The sequence below is a fragment of the Amphiura filiformis genome, unplaced genomic scaffold (assembly GCF_039555335.1).
Source record: "Amphiura filiformis unplaced genomic scaffold, Afil_fr2py scaffold_25, whole genome shotgun sequence".
Lineage (NCBI taxonomy): Eukaryota > Metazoa > Echinodermata > Ophiuroidea > Amphilepidida > Amphiuridae > Amphiura > Amphiura filiformis.
Window position 1 is genome coordinate 1,627,528 of NW_027305489.1, and position 18,696 is coordinate 1,646,223.

General features: G+C 35.5%; 1 protein-coding gene across 3 annotated transcripts in view; it reads left to right on the forward strand.

The window, feature by feature from the left end:
- Positions 1-18,198, forward strand: part of LOC140143669 (glutamine--fructose-6-phosphate aminotransferase [isomerizing] 1-like) — a 56,513-nt gene extending 38,315 nt beyond the window's left edge. For all 3 annotated transcript variants that reach the window (XM_072165488.1, XM_072165487.1, XM_072165489.1), the window contains 12 exons: positions 480-650; positions 3,351-3,446; positions 3,826-3,921; positions 4,493-4,590; positions 5,037-5,157; positions 7,525-7,682; positions 8,855-8,969; positions 9,553-9,680; positions 10,072-10,200; positions 11,020-11,058; positions 11,522-11,683; positions 14,206-18,198. In XM_072165488.1, coding sequence (XP_072021589.1) covers positions 480-650; positions 3,351-3,446; positions 3,826-3,921; positions 4,493-4,590; positions 5,037-5,157; positions 7,525-7,682; positions 8,855-8,969; positions 9,553-9,680; positions 10,072-10,200; positions 11,020-11,058; positions 11,522-11,683; positions 14,206-14,250 — 1,358 coding nt within the window. In that variant the 3' untranslated portion in view covers positions 14,251-18,198. The remainder of the gene's footprint in view (positions 1-479; positions 651-3,350; positions 3,447-3,825; positions 3,922-4,492; positions 4,591-5,036; positions 5,158-7,524; positions 7,683-8,854; positions 8,970-9,552; positions 9,681-10,071; positions 10,201-11,019; positions 11,059-11,521; positions 11,684-14,205) is intronic.
- The last annotated feature ends 498 nt before the right edge of the window (positions 18,199-18,696 follow it).

Genomic DNA, 18,696 nt, shown 5'->3' on the forward strand with positions numbered 1-18,696 from the left:
TCACATATATGGAATGGGAGAAATCTTCCATGGCCCATGTTTCCCACACAAATGTAAATTTCCCCAAGCTGTATGATATGAAAGTATTTGTGAATAATGACACTTATGATATCTGTATTTAGTTGGCAACATCTGTAGATTAAATTAGGCTTTCACTCTCCCCATGGTTCATATAGAATTGGGTGAATGGACCATAAGGGTACTGTGTTCTTTGAAGGAGATGGTAAGCTGTCGTACCTTGTATAGAGAGTATATTGCAGCCAGTTTCATAAGAAGTAGGGTGTTTACCCTGAGCTTTAATCCATCCCATTGCCATGTTCATAGGGAGCCCTTACGAATAGCCTTGCTATTTGGGTACCCTTCTGCTCAAGTAGTAAAGGCAAAATAAAATTGTTAATGCTCACAGACAAACACATATGTCCTGATTTGTACCATTTTACACCTGTTCCTTTGATTATTTGTGGTTCTTTTTTTCACAGGAACTGAAGGTGTAACATTCAAACGCTCCCAGAGTACTACAGATTTTGAAGTTCTAGGGGAGCAGAAGGAAGTTGAATACTTCTTTGCTAGTGATGCCAGCGCTGTTATTGAACATACAAACAAGGTTATCTATCTTGAAGATGGCGATGTGGCGGCTGTCAGAGAAGGATGTAAGTATGGGCAAAGTATGCGCATAAATACATGCACATAACACAGAGGGAGGGTCAGTACATCTAGTGACATCAGTTCTGATATTCTTGGAATATGCACATGTGTGTAAACTTCCTCAAGGCTGCTTGTAATCAGGGTTAAACTATTGAATAATGTCATTTTGGTTCACTATATGTGACACGATCTGGTCCATGGGGGCCAAGGGAGGCATTTTTGAAAATAGAGTTACTGTAATTATTACGGTGGAAGCTCTATAGTCCGACGGTTCTTTATTCCGACGGTTCTTTAGTCCGAAGGTTCTTTAATCCGACGGTTCTTTATTACGAAGGTTCTTTATTCCGACGGTTCTTTATTTCAAAGGTTCCCTAATCCGAATATTAAAAGAGGTTCTTTAATCCGAATTTTAAAAACGGTTCTCTAGTCCGAATATGAAAATAGGCTCTATAGTCCGATTTAAAAAGGTTCTCTAGTCCGAATATAGAAATAGGTTCTCTAATCCGAATTTGAAAAAAGGTTCTCTAGTCCGAAATTGCAAAACGGTTCTGTAGTCCAAAACGGATACCGTGTTCTTTAGTCCGAATTAGTAAATGGGTTCTATAGTCCGAATTTTATTTTAATCATTTGTTTCAGTGTCAAATCATCAATTGTTAAATACAAATCCGCTGAAGTTCAACATGGTTGGTTTCTCTGGATATTTTTTCAGTAGCACACATTGACGCTCACCTTTATTCTGGTGATATTTTCTTCATTTTTATCCGCTTTTTCATTCCATTATAATATTATATACTAGTAATACTTCACGATGTATTCGGGCATTGTCGAAGTTCAAATTTTCATAGCGCCATCCCGCCATGTAAATGCTGCTTCTGTTTCATTTCAACAAATTTTAGTCATTTAAACAAATTAGTTTACAGAATAGTATAGTTTTATCTTGCGATTGGGGGGGGGTGGGGTGGCGTGCCCGGGGTATAAAATGTTTCAATGTACTGGTAGTCTTGTGATTAAATGATCATCATTTTCGACCCGTTCTCTACCCAGAAAACACGCTTCTGGCCATTTTTCAATCCGAGGGCCTACTTTAAAAAAAAATTGTGTTATGCAACTTTTTGGGCGATCCAAGTTCATGTGTAGGTCTCAAAAATTTATTTAAGCTATAACATGCCTCTCTTTTTTCCACAGAAAGGCCAAAATATCTCTAAAAAGATTTTTGTTTTTACCGGAATCCATCTACATTACATCGTGATTTGGTGGTGTGCGCCCTTTTAACAGCAGTAGCGTCATCCCGTTTGCCATAGACTCTGCTTTAGTATTATCTAGCTAAAGAGCGCAGTTTCTGTTAATGTTTTAAAAATTCGGACTCTAGAACTTTTTTATTGATTTGGACTAAAAAACACGGTATCGGTTTCGGACTATAGAACTGTTTTACAATTTCGGACTAGAGAACCCTTTTTTGAATTCGGATTATAGAGCCTATTTCTATATTCGGACTATAGAACCCTTTTTTAAATTCGGACTATAGAGACTATTTTCATATTCGGACTAGAGAACCGTTTTTAAAATTCAGACTATAGAACCTTCGAAATAAAGCACCGTCGGAATAAAGAACCTCTTTTGAATTTTTTTTCGGACTAGAGAACCTCTTTTAAAATTCGGACTAACGAATGCTATGAACACATGTTCGGACTAGCGAACCTTCGGACTTAAGAACCTTCGGATTATAGAACCTTCGGATTATAGAGCAGTCCCCATTATTACATTATACATACAATAGGCTATCATTTACTTCATGTTATCATCAAACACCAAAGGTCTAGCATACTTGGTTCTAAAGTTATGAAGTTTTATTATGTCTATTTTCTTATGTATTTTATTGTTTTTTACTACATATTTTTACCTTTATCTCAGTTTCAAATCTGCCGCCTTTGGCCCCCCATGGACCAGATCGTGTCACATATCAGACAGTCATCAGGGTTATAAATTATTAATTTTAAATATTCATTTTTGTGGAATAAAGCTAAATAAATATTTTTAGCTTTATTCTGTAATAATCAGCATACATGTTAAATTATAATCATGCTTTATTTTATTAAAAATGTGAGAACATTAAAAAATGTCCTCACAGTTTTTAGATCGACCTCGAATTGTATGTGGAGTACCTCTACTTCCATGTATATACACACACAGACCAACAGACAAATCCCTACCTGCCTGTGCCAGTAATAACAGACCTTGTGTATTGCTTTCAAATCAAGGATGTCTGATTCGTATAGGCTGTGTATGATACACAGTAGAACATATCTCAAAAATGCAGTTGGCATGTAATTGCAACCTACTGCCGACCTCCATGAACTGAGGATGCATGGTGCTTGTTTGCAGGTCACAGGCAGCGATCGAAATAGGGCCGGTCGGCCGGCCATTGGCCTGTAACTTTTTGGCCTGGCCGGTAACTTTTCTGACTGGCATCTAGTTGCCGGCCCGGCTGGCCGGTAACTTTTTAAGGTCAAGCCTGGCTGGCCTGTAACTTTTTGAGGCATATTTCGAACACTGGTCACAGGTCCATGGTTTAAATGTGAAGTCATGTGTTTGTCCTCGTTTGTAGGCAAACACTGACAAGTCTGACATTATTCCTGCACCCAAACATACTCTCACACACCTGTGTTACATGAAGGTATAAAATTAATTCTTTGTTATTTTTAAAGGCTTATCAATTCATCGTATCACAAGGAAGAAAGAAGATACTGCAGTCTCCAGAGAAGTGCATACTCTGATGATGGAAATCCAACAAATCATGAAAGGTAAACATGCTGTGTCTAAACTTGAACTATTGTGGATAGCTTGATGGTAAAGTAAGAGATTAGCAGGAATGGAATGGTTTAAAAGTAAAGGAGAAGTCATTTAAGTATGAAAAATACCTAATCATCATCAGTCGCTATATGATTCAACGCTTGAATAACGCAGTGAGCCGCTAAAGATAACATTGTTATAAGTTGATTTTGATGGGACAATGCTAGTAATATTCTTTTTCTACATAGATATTTAATTCTGAAGAACTTTAACTATAGTTTTCCAAAAATCTTGAAATATCATCATTACACAGTTGTGTTAAATTTTTGGAAATTTAAGCATCAATATCAAATGATTTTCATTGTTCACTTTTTATTTCTTTGGTTTTAGGAAGCTACAGCTATTTCATGCAGAAGGAGATTTTTGAGCAACCTGACAGTGTTGTGAACACTATGAGAGGCCGTGTCAACTTTGAAGACAACTTGGGTAAGTACTAAGTGAGATATCTAATGCACATATTACAGTTCTCATCAAGGTCCATTCGCACTTGCCTGTGTGTGCACTCTATTAATTCTGTGAAAAGAACCAGATCATGCCAGGGTCATGTAATACTATATATGCAGCTTGTTCAATGAAGTTGGTGCTTCAGTTGGCCCGGACAGAACCTCATTTGCAAAGGAACTCGGATAAATAGAGTATAGCAGTTGTAGCATATGAGAGACACAAATCACTGTAATTATGACAAATGTAATTGGTGACCTGAAACTTTTCCTCTTTTTAGCTGATTTCCTCTTTTTGTCATGAAATTTACACATTATTTGTTATTTTCAGCCCAATTTGAGCTTTTTTAGCATGATTTTGCACTTTTATTTACTCTTTTTTTAAAGCATTTCCCTCTTTTTTCACAAATGGTCAGTTTCAGGTCTGTAATTGTCTATTTGTTTCTTTCTGTGCCTCCCCTAATTCAAGATAGTCTGTCACAAAGAGATTTGCACATTGTATTCTCTTCTTTTTTTACTATGCAACTGATTCTTACTGAATTTTACTTATCTTTTAGTCACATTGGGTGGCCTGACGGAGCACATGTCAGAGATAAGAAGATCTCGTAGACTGCTATTCATAGCCTGTGGTACCAGTTACCATTCTGCATTGGCTGTAAGTGTTTGACATTTGACCCCATACTTAATTGACTATTCAGTTACCAAGGGTAAACTCATACAGCAGAATCATGCCATGTTGCCTATGGGGATAGTGTAATCAATGAAATAATGTGGGCTTCTTTTTATCCACTAAAGTTTGTCCGCCTTATATAAGGTGGAAAAAAAGACTCATAACACTGTGTATTGATATAGAATGTCTTACGCTAGGTGTGCGTTGCGTAATGCGTGACTATCGCAGACTTATGTGAATTTACGCGAGCGTGAGTTGGGACTTTATTGACGTGAGCAGTAACAAAAGCCGAATAATTTCCGCTTTAGATAAACCGAACAAACTTTAGTTCAGGCGATTAATAATGAAACAAAATATCATGAACATTGAACCATTTCTTTGAAAAACTAACCAAAGATAATTAAAATCTCTAATTAAAAAAAAAAATTCAGACACGACAACTGATGGAGGAGTTAACAGAGTTGCCAGTTGTGGTTGAGCTAGCTAGTGATTTCTTGGACAGATCTACTCCAGTATTCAGAGATGATGTGTGTTTCTTCATCAGCCAGTCTGGTAGGTGCTAGTTATAGTGTCTTGTCTTGTCTGTTTTGTAGCCAAACTTTTCATGTTTAAAGAGTAAAATTAATAAATTTCCAATCATCATAGTTCTGTCAGGGAACTTGTCAATGAAAGACTCTATTGATGCAAGATTGGAATTTATTTTGTTTTCAATATAACTATTAAAAACAATGTAGCTGTATAGAGAATCATGTTTTGTATTATGTTGTGTTTTGTCATCTTTATACAATAACTTTAGCAATATGAATCAAAATAATGTATATGGGTTGTAAGAGATATCACAATAATACAAGTTATAACCATGAGATTATACTCAAAGAGTACTGACTCAACATTGGCCTGTACAGGGTGTCCCAGAAAAAATTACAGAGTGAATAAAATTGAATGTAAGTCGAGAAATAGACATCAGAATCAAAAAATATAAACTGTAGCGCATAGCCTATTTTGTTGTGCATCACGTACAAAAATTTTACTTGATTCGGTTGACTGGTTGCAAAGATATTAACGATTTTATAATGCGCGCATCAATGCAGTTCATTCCAAGTTTCATCAACAGGCGCTTTTTTCATACTCACTCACCGCTTAAGTTTTTGTGTATCTCATTAAATTTAGTCCACATTATCTATTTTACAATTATGTTATTCATGCTTTCACTGAAGATAAATAACAGTTTGTCCAAGAAAACTTTGATTTCTGCAATTGGAAGGATTCCAACTTTAATTCTTTAGGTTGTGCAAATATGTTATATTTTAACTTTCCAAAGAACATTTGAGCTAAGAATGACAATGATCAAGTGCTTACAGCTTAACATGTGATTTTTGATACCCATGCAACATTAATGTTAAAGTTTTTAACAGATTTAAACTTTGCATTACAATTTCTTGGAAATATTTAAAACACATTATTTAAATGTGTGTGAGAAATTTTTGAAGCCAGCTGGAATTCTTTGTGCAATAATTCTTTATGCAACATTTATATCAACATTAACGAAAAAAGTACCAAGCATCATCTTACATGCGAGCTTTCATTTTCAATATCGTGCAGGTCACTGAACAAAATATGAAGCCCATTTACAGTGTTAACATGTGCGCATTGCGTTGAATGATCTTTCTTTCAAACTTGGAATGAAATGAATTGACACATGCGTTATGTAATTGCTCATTTCTTCGCAATCAGTCAACCGATTCCAGTAAAATTTGGGTATAAGATTCAAAATAAGATGGGCTACGCGCTGATTTGTAGATATTTGGATTCTGATGTCTATTTCTCGACTTACGTCCAAATTCATTCACCCGGTAATTTTTTCTGGGACACCCTGTATAACGCTATGGTAAATTTTGGTTTGTTACTTATGGAGGGCAAATAGTGTAACTGATGCATTTTTCAACAAGAGCCTGCTATTGAATGAACATTTGTATTTTTGTGCACTCAATCTTTAATTCAGATATTTGGCACAAAGCTTTACATGCAGAATGCAAACAACAACTCACTTTGTATCAAAGTTTGCAGGGTACATAGTAAGATTATCTAGAGGCACACACAAACATGGCAGAGTCAGTACTCTTTGGTTCTACCTCTTTGGGTACTTCCTATAGATTTGACTACTTCCCAAATTGACTCAAATATTATGATATCAAGTCCTCTATTTTTTCATTTCATTTGTATCCTTTAGCAAAACAGTTTTTATATTCCGCTGCTGCTAGGATATATTGCACCATTTGGCAGCCAACAATAATGTTACAGCTCCCCATGTTAACCTGGGTGGAGTGGGGCAAGCAAGATAAAGTGTCTTGACCATGGACACAACATTGTCCTGGTGCACGGTTGTTTGATGGGATCATTTATTAGTTTTTCAAACAAAACATCATGTATAACCAAATTTTAGGCTTAAACAGCTAAAAGTGATATCGTGCTAATGTATACAGATGCTTTTGAGTCGTTCTCAACTTTAATTTCCCCTCTTTTACAAAATTATTCACTTCTATAGTATTTTTTGGATATAAAATGTATCTATTATTAATGACAAAAATGGTGGCGCTATTTAGTTACTGGAAATTACCCTTTCAAGCTTTTTATACAAATAATTCCTTTTATTGTTTGATAAAATATGTTTATAAAATATCCTTGTTCCTTGTTTCACCTATTACAGCTGTTTTAATGGCGGTATTAATCACCTAACCCTTGCAAATAAAGAACCATGACTTAGGATAAATAGCGCCATCTATAGTTTGCATTTAGTTAATAATGAAGGCAATTCTATATACATCAAACAGCCGTGGGTGGGTTCAAACCCACATAACCTTGTGTTCATGAGTCAAACCTCCAACCATTGTAATTGTATGTTTGTTTGTTTTATCAAAGGCGAGACAGCTGACACACTCAACGCAATGCGATATTGTAAGAAGCGTGGCGCCCTCACTGTTGGTATCACAAATACAGTAGGAAGCAGCATATCAAGGGAAACAGCCTGTGGTGTACATATCAATGCAGGTCCTGAGATTGGTGTGGCCTCAACAAAGGTATTCATCTTTGGATAATAAATTTAAAGAATACAGGAGTGGAGTTTAATATTCGTCCACAAATGTTGTTTGATGGTGTCGCTAGTTACACATTTCATTATTGGGTTTCAGGAAATATCGTTTTGACATGTTGCATGGATCATATTTTAATCAATTTCCTTCAGACCCCAAGCTGGGATTACAATTATTGTAATTATATCTTCTATTAGGGTTGTAGCTTACATAATTTTGACTGCTATTTTATCAACCATCATTATGAGCTTCCAAAAGAAAATTATTCACACTAAAGATGACTAGTTTGTGTCTGGTATCACTGTCAATCAAACTCCCCATGATTCTTGATTGGTTAGTAGGGTGTAAAAGGGAGGTTGATTCGTCTGGTGCCTTCATCGGAGAAAAACAATCACAGAAATTGGTGAAAATTACGGTACTTTTACAGGCAAAGATCAACTTTTCTTCTAGGCATTGTTAACATGGTGCCTTCAGGAAAGAAAGTTTCCTATTAGCAAGACCTAACTTGTGGTTTGTATGTTTGAAGGTGCAAAATTAATCATAAGGTACACTGTTTTACCGTTGCATTCAGAAAATCATTACAGCAACTCGTAAACAAATCGTTTCTGAGTTTGATTGTCAGGTGGTGACAGATGCAAACAAGTCTTTTTAATTATGTCTCTGATTATATATGATATGGACCAGGGCTTATTATTTGCGTGGGTGTGGGTGAGGGGTAAACAAACAAGTCATCATTTTTGCACCAGTGTAGCAACAAATTATAGGTAAATAAAGTAATTCTTGGCTAAGATCGAACGTACCTGTTGCGTCCATGTAGCGTACTAAGCGTGTAAGCAATGTAAGGCATGTGCATGTTTTGTGCGTGTGCATGCTTTCTTCTGTACCACGCTATGTACATGTGTGTTTATCGTGGAGCCACTAGCGTTCCCGAGTGTTTGAGCTTGGCCAAGAATGACCTAAGTTACCTGTAGTAGACTTCTGCTCTTGTGAGGAACTCATTCTGCACATTTTGCTAGATTTATTTAATCTTAGTTGTTGGGGCCAGAAGGAGACAGTTGTTTATGTGGATGTATACTTTGACTTACATAGAAGGACTATGTGAATATTGATAATGCATTTTTTTTTAATGTTTACACTACTCATTATTTGTTCATTTGCAGGCTTACACCAGTCAGTTTATATCACTTGTTATGTTTGCTTTGATGATGGATCAAGATCGCATCTCCACCACACCAAGACGACAGGCAATCATGCAGGATCTGAAACGATTACCAGGTATAGTCAGGAAGATGTATAGATGAAATTAGAAATTGACACTTTGAAACACATTCTTGTTTGCAATATTAATATTTTGCCAAAAAAGGCTGTATAAAATTAACATTTTGTTCTCCTCCCTGCCCGCACCGTTTTCTGGACTTGGTCCTTTTTTCCAATTTTCAAGTATTACGTTAAGCTCCAGCAAATCATTATGATGATAAAAATTTTCCCAGAATTCTTCGAAAAAGGATTACAACTGCTAGCTAGCATTGCCAATTTTGCATCTCCCCTAAAAAACAAAGGAGCACTATGTCACATTTTTTAATCTGGTCACCTAAAAATCATAGAATGAATGGTGACTGTATGAAATTACGGAGTAGAATGGAGGAACAATTCAAAAATTATATTTTTGTCTCATAAACTAGACAAGATTTATGCCCAACTCATAAACAAACAGCAACCAGGAAGTTTGGCTACGTCATCAAGACCAGGCTGTGTTGCCGCTTCAACAAATATCTAGAAACACAAGAGTAATCAAGATAGCTGAAAAATAACATTTAATGCTAATATTTTTGTCTTATTTTTAACAAATTCATTGCAGAATTAATCAAGGAAGTTTTAAGCTTGGATGGCCAAATAAAGAAACTTGCAGAAGAATTGTGGGAGGAGAAATCTATTCTCCTTATGGGCAGAGGTTTCAATTATGCAACCTGCTTAGAGGGGGCATTGGTAAGTACAAACCAAGCGTACTGAAAACCGTTGCTTTCAAGTTTACCAGATTTTCAAATTAAAGTTTTCCTTGAAGTTTAGGATCAGATTCAGTGTTGCCAGTCTTCAGGAAATGTCCTGATTTCAGGAAATTTTACCCAATGATTCTGTACAAATGTATAGGCAAAGTACATTTTTCAGGAATTTTTTTGCATTTCAGTATTTTTTGACAACACTGATTAGCATCTTTGCAGATTGAATCATCTAGTGCGAAGGGTCGTGGTAAACAGTGGAACAAAACTTGGAGTTGGTTTCAAAATTCTCAAATAGATACATATACAAAGAAAAGTTGCATTGAATAATGTTTACTTATTGCACTGATATTTTGAGATTTTCATTGTTTTTCTTGCAGAAAATCAAGGAGTTGGATTATCTTCATTCTGAGGGCATTCTAGCAGGAGAACTGAAGCATGGTCCACTAGCATTGGTAGATGAAGACATGCCTGTTATACTCATTATTATGAAAGACTCAACATATGTAGTAAGTACCTAACCTCATATGGATGTGTGAGCTTAAGAACATCTTATGTGTATGCGCAGACAAGCAGTAATTTATGGATGTCCAATCTTAGGACTAATTGCAGCTACAGATAGGATGTCCATCCAGTCATCACAGTTCTTGCACTTTCTCCACTAGTCTTGCTCTTTCCAGTCCTTCAGGTCCTTTTATCACTCCATCTGGATTGTGATCTTCCCTGGGAAAGTGGGCCCAGCAGAAGAGCATCTTTATTGGTGTTCTGTTGTGGTCCATTTTATTAACCCTCTGGACACTACTGGTCATCCAACACCATGTCTGATTGGTTGACAACTTGAAATGCTCATTTCAATTGCCAATTATGACTAGGCTTTAAACTATTTGTGATCAAACTTGCATTTGCAGATGATCTTATTAATATCCTCCTTGAATGGTTCAAAATGGTTCAATCATCAGGTAGTTCTCATTGGGTTAACATGACCCAACCACCATAGTCTTTGTTGATGTGGTGTCAGTCACTGGGAGTTGCCTACATTTAGCTGTGTTGTATCTGTTTGAATGTGATCTCTAAAGAGTGATTTTAGGATACATCTCAACCATCTCAGTAGCTGCCAAGTTTACAATATTTCTGTGAACCAAATTCTTTTAATCATGACACACATAAGTAAATGTCAAGTAAAAATTGACGGAAGAGATTAGACCCTAAGAGAGCTGAAACATTCCTGAATTCTTGTTTAAAATATTCCTACATACAGTATATGTTCTACTTTATGCAACTATGTAGAATTGTTTATACAATTATTTTCAATTACATTTATTTAACAGAAATGTCAGAATGCTCTACATGAAGTTGTAGCTCGCAAGGTGAGTCTTTATTATTCTTATTTACATACCTATTTCCTGGGCCCATTGGACCATAACAGTTCTCTAGATATGCAACCTGGATGATCCTAAGGCCCCCCAAAGGCCCTGTTATGTTGCCCTCATTACAATTTGTTTTTTGAATGACAATTGTAACAGATATGTTCAAAAAATCAATGTTTTTCACTTCAAATTAATATTTTAAGACTGAATATTGAAAGACTAGTCTTGATTATTTAACAAGTATCCAAATTCTCTGATGGAAGAAGCATTATTTTTAATATTATTGGGGATTTTTAACACTGAAGGTTTAAAAGAAAAGAAAAGAAAAAAACACTTGAGGGGGCAATACAACAATTTTTTGGCCTAATAATGCTATCAATAGCAAGCTTGTCACTGATTGATAATTTTATCAGTATATATTGAGTACCCAGTCTTCACTTTTGTATCATTTTAATCTTCATAGTGCCGGCCCATCATCATCTGTGAGAAAGGTGACTTAGATGCGCAGAAGGATGCGTCTTCCATTGTTGAGTTACCCGGTATGTCAGACTGTCTACAAGGAATCCTGTGTGTTATTCCATTGCAGCTCCTAGCATTCCATATTGCAGTACTCAGAGGATTTGATGTAAGTCTAAGTTTCTCACTATCATGGTATACAAATATTGACTCCTATGAGGGGCATGGTTAAGATTATAGGACCAAGGTGATCTCAATACCATGTTTCTGCCTTGTGTCATGTATGGTTATTAGATCACATAGGGCCTATAATTTAAACCATGCCCAGAATAAAAAGCAGTCATAAATTGTACTTTGTTTTATATGTGCCATAAGCACAGTGATTTATAGTTCGCTACACACATGCACAACGGACAGATGTTGATCCACAAGCCTCAGCACACTTTAAAGGTTTACCATCGATCCAAATTGGGTAGACACTAATTACATACATATAAATAATTTTTGTCATCTGTTATTTCAAAAGATCACAATGCAGAAATAACAAAACATGCAAGAAAATACAAAATTCAATAGGAAAAATCCTAATACAGCAAAATATTACATTTCGCCCATGCCCCAATAAGTGTCCACCCAGGGTATGTTCAATTTGCTAAAGGGTACCATTAATTTTGAAGTGACGGATAGACGTCGATACAGTGAAATAGCTGGGGGGGGGGGTTAGAAGTCCTCTGTAAACATGCAATATATTTTCTGCATCAGAAAAGCTACTAGAACGTCTCAGGACCCTTTTATAACGTATCCGTAAATTTGTCTCTAATAAACGCCTGTTTGGAAAAAAATTAGGTAAACCATGTAAAAAATAAGCGCCCACCCATAATGACTTTGTTAAGCGCCCTGGGCGCTTATTGGAATGAATACGGTATGTCTGTAGGCCCTTTTTGAAACTAGGTAGTGAGTTGACATTGTGTACAAGAAACGGTAAGCCATTCCAGTGTATTGGAGCACTCTCTTCATCAGACCGATGTTTTTTACAAACGTAATCAAGTATTTTTACCCTCTTCCCCCAAACGAAACGAGTTTCATTTATAGGACGTCATGGATCTTTTGGTTTGTTCCCTTATACTACTCCTTTCTATCAAAAGTTCACTCTAGATTTTATCAACTTTATCCCTAAAGTATACAACAAAGTGATCACATAATTCTTGTGGGGAATCATGTGTAGGTAAGATCTTATTAGCACTGTTTAGCAGACCATTTACAGTTCTGAACATAGACTTAGAGTCAGCATCTTTAAGTTTGCACTTTAAGTAACATTTTTTAGAGTCTTCAATCATGGTATTCACATGCTCAAGCTGGTCACGATAGAGTAGGTGGTGCAATTCGAGACCTATTTTCCGCCATTTTGTCTCATACCGGCGGTGGACTCTTCTTGCCTGGTGAATCTTGGTATTATGCCATGGTTGATGGACTTGTTTACTACAGGGTCTTTGAGTAGCAGGAGCATGTTTGTCTAATGTTAGGGTTATTGCTTTTTCGTATCCATTGTATGGACTGTAAGTGGACTTTGTTGGAGTTGCGCTGCAATGTTATAAGCTATAGTTTGTTGTGACAAAATTCTGTAAAATAGCTTATACAGTGCCTTTTTAGAAATCAGGTGACAGGAATCTATATATTAGGTATAATAAGATTTTGCATGCTGTTTTGACCAGACATCCCATCGTTGCCGGGTAACAAAAAACTCCTATGTAAATTTTCATGGTTACTCATTTGGCACAAGGAAAATTATAAAATGTCAAATTTGAAGGTATTTTCATTTTACAGGGGACATCAAACACACTTATCGAATAAAAAAAAACATATTTGAACAGTAAGGCAGTTTTTGTGTCTCCAGCAAAATGACAATACCTTCAAAATTGACAAAATGTTCTGTTCCCTGTTTTGCCAAATGAGTAACAGTGAAAATTCACATATGAAGTATTTTCTTACCAGCGACACCATGTAAAATAGCTGTGAGTCCCAATAGGATGAAACTAGTATTCCATATTAAAGTAGTCGGATTAGTTGATGCAAGTTGCCATTGCCATCGTTTAGTTTGCTACTTGCATGCTGGTGTGAACAGAACAAGTGTCCCATGTAGAGATAAGACTAAGGCCTCAATAGGATGAAACTAAATAACTTCAGGAAGATTTTTCAGTTCAGCAATCCTGTTGCATCATCACCCCTACATCAGACAGAAAATAAAAAGGCCAAGAATTTTCTTTTGGTTAGAACTTGTCAAAACACGAGGATTTGTCCTTTCTTGTACCCTACCATAACTGTAGGAACAAAAGACCGCTTTAAATAGGAAAAGTTAAATCAAATAAAATTTGCAACTTACATGTGACAGTTGCATCTGTTAACTCCAAACTACATCTACATACATTTGATTGGTATGATTTGATTGGACAAACGTCGGGAAGATTTTGCAAAAGATTGGTCAGGCATGTGGCAGTTGAAATCGTAGTCCCCCCTTTTTGTTGATGGCTGGCAGCTCCACTCTCTCCCAAATGGCTTCCCTAACATGCTTGGAAGGTGATGTATCATGATGAAGTGTGTTGTGTAATATTTCAAGTAGTGTAATCAATTGTGTATGAATGATGTTGAAAAAACTCTTAAATCACTGATTTTTCTGCTTCTTAAATCTTTCAGGTTGATTGTCCCAGAAATTTGGCCAAGTCAGTTACAGTGGAATGAAGCAATGGAATTGCTTGGAAGAGCAAACTACTTCAGTGACAGTGGGAGTGATGAAACTGAGTGGAACAGCAGATAGGGTGTAGTTAAATTATTCAGGGCTGACATTCTAACACCAAGCATGTGCCAATTCTTTATCCACCGTAATACGTAGTGTGCAATCGTATTAGGCCTTTCTTCAAATAATTATAAAAATATCAAATATTTTGGAATTAAATTTCTGTAAAGCTTCACAGAAATTGTGTATATGATGAATCTAATGTTTAAATGACAATATTTATATTATATATATTTTCTACGATATATAAATACTCACAATTTAGATCATGCAGAGCGTAGTGAAAACTAAATGATGTCAACTCTACACAGCTAAAAGACAATTCCCAACAATAATTTGTTAAATTTAAGGGAAAATATTTTTAAATAAATTTATTTATAATTTGATTTAGTAAGTAGAAGTCTTCAGAAGTTCTACGTAAGCAGTAGTCATTGTGAGAGTTTCAAAGCAAGCTTTCAGGGTGCTTTTGGCAAGAAAAGTTTTAATATATCAATATATAAGACAATCAACAGACCTTTGCGAAGTAATCTCAATACAAGCATCTGCTTGCAAAAGTGTGTGTTGTTTGTGTATACAGTATATACACCTTTCATGTAAATCCCTTCTGAACTAATAAGTGTGTACTTTAAAACAACACATTCCAAGGCATTCTGTTACAGCAGAAAAATCATTATTTAATTATATGTATGTGTTTGCTTTGAGAACCATTTTGGCAGCTCGATAGTGTATAGGGTCAATGGCTCCTCTGGAGTTAATTCCAAGAAAATTTTGGGGCAAATTAAAAACATGCAAAATAAAACTTGTGTCACATATCAAAGTGAAACTCGCAACTGGTATATTGAATTTCAAGAATAATCTTTTGCTCATAATCTTTTTGATTTAATTATTTACTAAGTGGAACCGGTAGAAATATTTGGTTACTTTATATATCTTTAAGAGGTTGCAAGATTCCAACATGTGGACCAAATTATTTGAGTATTTTATTGTCATTCCAGTATTTCACCGTAAGATATTTTAGTGAGTAGGCCTAAGTAATTAAGGTTGACAAGTATTATTTTAGAATAATAATATGTTCAGCTCATATTGAGTTAAAGTTATACCCCATTGCCTCAAAACAGTTGTTGCTTGGATGTGTACATTTGAATTCCAGCAGTGCTGTATTACATTTTGTTTGTGCATGCCTCTCTCCACCCAAATGTATAAATGGGTAGCAGCTTATGTTGGGAAGTTAACAGGTTGGTTTGTTAAGGTGTAGCTAATTACTCAAAATAACTATCCATTACAATGTGGCTCAAATTCCATTTGATGGTATGATGCATGCGCTGACCTCACATGAAGAAAAGACCTGGGAGAGGGGGGGCATATCTTTTTTTTTGTATGTTCTGCAGGGAACTGGAAATAGTGGGAAAGAAATGAGAGAAATATGGTAATTTTTTGAGACTTTTAGAGCTGAAATTATAAAAATCAAGGGTCTTTCAGCACTTTATTTTCATAAAATTCAGGGGTCTTTCCAAGATGCATGGTTCAAACATAGGTATATCCAAGGGGAACATACGCATTTGGAGAAAGAAACTTGTAGATATAAGATGTATATCTAACTAAAGACTCCATCCCAACTCATTTTGAGAATGTAGATGATGTTTGAATAGGAATAAAGGTTGTGATGAGTTAGTGCCAGTCACAACATCTTGTCACATGACACCATGAAATGTCATGTGACAAGAACACAGTTTATCAAGGTCAACATTAATTAGAAAAAGTTATTTTTAGAATGTACAATGCATAGCCTTGTAAATGGCACTAAGATTTTGCGTGACCAAAGAAATGATTATGATAATGGGATGTTATGTAAGCAATAACAGGTCAGTACTTTAAAAATACTTGAGATGACTTCCAAAGAGTGAAGATTGATAAATAGGTAAAGGAATTTGGAATGTAATTAAAAAAGAATTTTAAAATCGTGGAACAAACTAGGCTTGTTTAATGTCTAGAAAACAGTTACCATGATTTACTTACGTATCACAAGACTTCTGCAAGGTAATCCTTAAAGGAACATGTTACTGTCAAAACTCTGAAACATTGGTATGTGATGTTTAATGTTTGATGGTTTAGTTCAAGTAGGATGGTCCATTTTCATCACTTGAAGTTTTCACCGTAATTGAATTACCATGCCTCCCACTCCTTATCTTTAATATGAGAGCCAAAAATGTGGATAACCCTGTAGAAAAGTGTAAGAACGTTATATGGGTTCAACCACTTTAGACACATTTTGGCTTACAAAATCCAAACTAAACATCTTTTAGCCCTAATAATATTTCACAGAGTCTATGAGATGAATATGGGCTTTCTACTGATGAATTAGGGGTGAGGTAGTTTATCGGACCATCCTCCTTAAGTTAGTTGGTAATACAGAAGGTGGAGAACACATGAAGTGCACACATTTATAACCTATATGTGTCACAGATACGATGTAATGCAATATACACCGAATAACACAATAGATATGTGAAGAACAGACAACAAAAAACAGATTACAAAGTGAACATCTCAAAATATGTGGACATTACAATCAAGTATGTGACCATCCACCACAAAGGGACTCCAAGGTCGGCACAACTAGTTCTGTGATATGGTGCATTTAACCTGTCAATGAACAATAGAAAATAAAGGAAAGGATTTCTACAGTACCTTTCTAACAAGCAATATTATATGGACATGCACGATATCATTGCAAAGCTTATTTTGATCAAATTTGCATGTCCAATACCTCGAAAGTTGCAAATGCAGACTTTCCAGCTCATTTGTGGTGGACGGTCAAACATTATATTAGTTTTTGGTTAAAACATTAAGTTTTATTTGTGATTATTATTTTTGATGTAGTTTATCATAGGAGTATTAGATTATATAATCATATTTGTCAAGTGCCTTCAAATTTTTGCATGAAACTTTGCTATATATTTTGTCGTTGCATGCCAACAGTAAGTGCATTTTCCCTATAATGTGGACAGGTTTTCTATATTTTACAAGTGTGCATTAGTTGCTACTTGGGTGTTTATTATCAGCATTTTTTATAAGCATTTTGCTTCCTATATTGTAGTTTCTATTAAAGGCCTATTCAGCAATTTTCTGTATAAAATATTTTATGAACTGCACCACCGACCAATTAACAATTATATATAGGCCTATTTAATAACTATGTTATCGTGTCTGTTGCATAAAACATGTGAATAACCTGCTCTGAAAGTCTGCTAGCTACTGTACCATAGCCTTTAATAAATAAAAGTATGAGCATATTTTTAAGGTCCGTTCATACCACACTACAATTACTTGCGGTGCAATGCGTTGCCACAGCAAAATACTGCACTGCGGTATCAAAATAAAGTTAAATACATTTTAACTTGGAAATGCGACAAGTTAAATGAATTTGTGGCAAAAAGTAATCGATATATTGGCAACGCAACGCAAAGCAATTGTATGAACCGACCTTTATTCCATCATCATTTTGATGTCAGATCTTGTCTTTATCTGCTTTGCCATTTGTCCATTTCAGCAGCACATATCTATGGGCGATTCTATTTTAAATTCACACTACCCCTGTTGAAGATTTTGGAAATATCTTCCACAGAGGGAGTGCGAATTTCAAAAGGAATGAAGACATTATGCAGCTCCATTTGAATTTCATTCTCCCACTGAGAGATTCAACCTGAATCTTTAACTGAGAGACGGCGAGTTTCATATGGCGCTGTTAATGTGTTCATTCTATTTGAAATTCATACTCCCCCTGTGGAAGATATTTTCAAAATCTTCCACAGGGGTGTGTGGATTTTAAATGGAATGCTTGTTCCAAAAATCTGAATTTTAGATTGTTCCAAAAATCTGAATTTTAGGGTGTTGTGTTCAGCAAATCACTGAATAGGCCTTTAAATTAATACAAATTTTTGTATAAAGATATATTTTCATTCTATGTGGTGCAGTGTGTACATTTTATTGTACATTTTTTATAATGTATTCTTCCTACCTTGTAATATTTAATGTGATTGGAATTACTTCATGTAATGTATGGTAGTGAGTTCATTTATGTATTTATGAAAGTAGGCATGTTTAAGTATTACTCTACACCTGGCACAAAAAGAAACTTCGTCAGTTATATTCATCCTTGCTGTTCAATAACTTGATAATTTTGGATTATTCTGAAATATACATTTTGTTAATTGGACTTTGCTTTCTCATTTGACACCCTGTTCGTGAAAAACGAACAAGAATTGACCAAGATATGCGCCTTCAAAGCCTCAAACCCCAAAAAGAAAAGTTGCATTTTCAACGGTTTTCAATGGGGACGCATCGTTGTATTGCACACAAGCACCACGGGACAATCAATAAAGCACACAGTG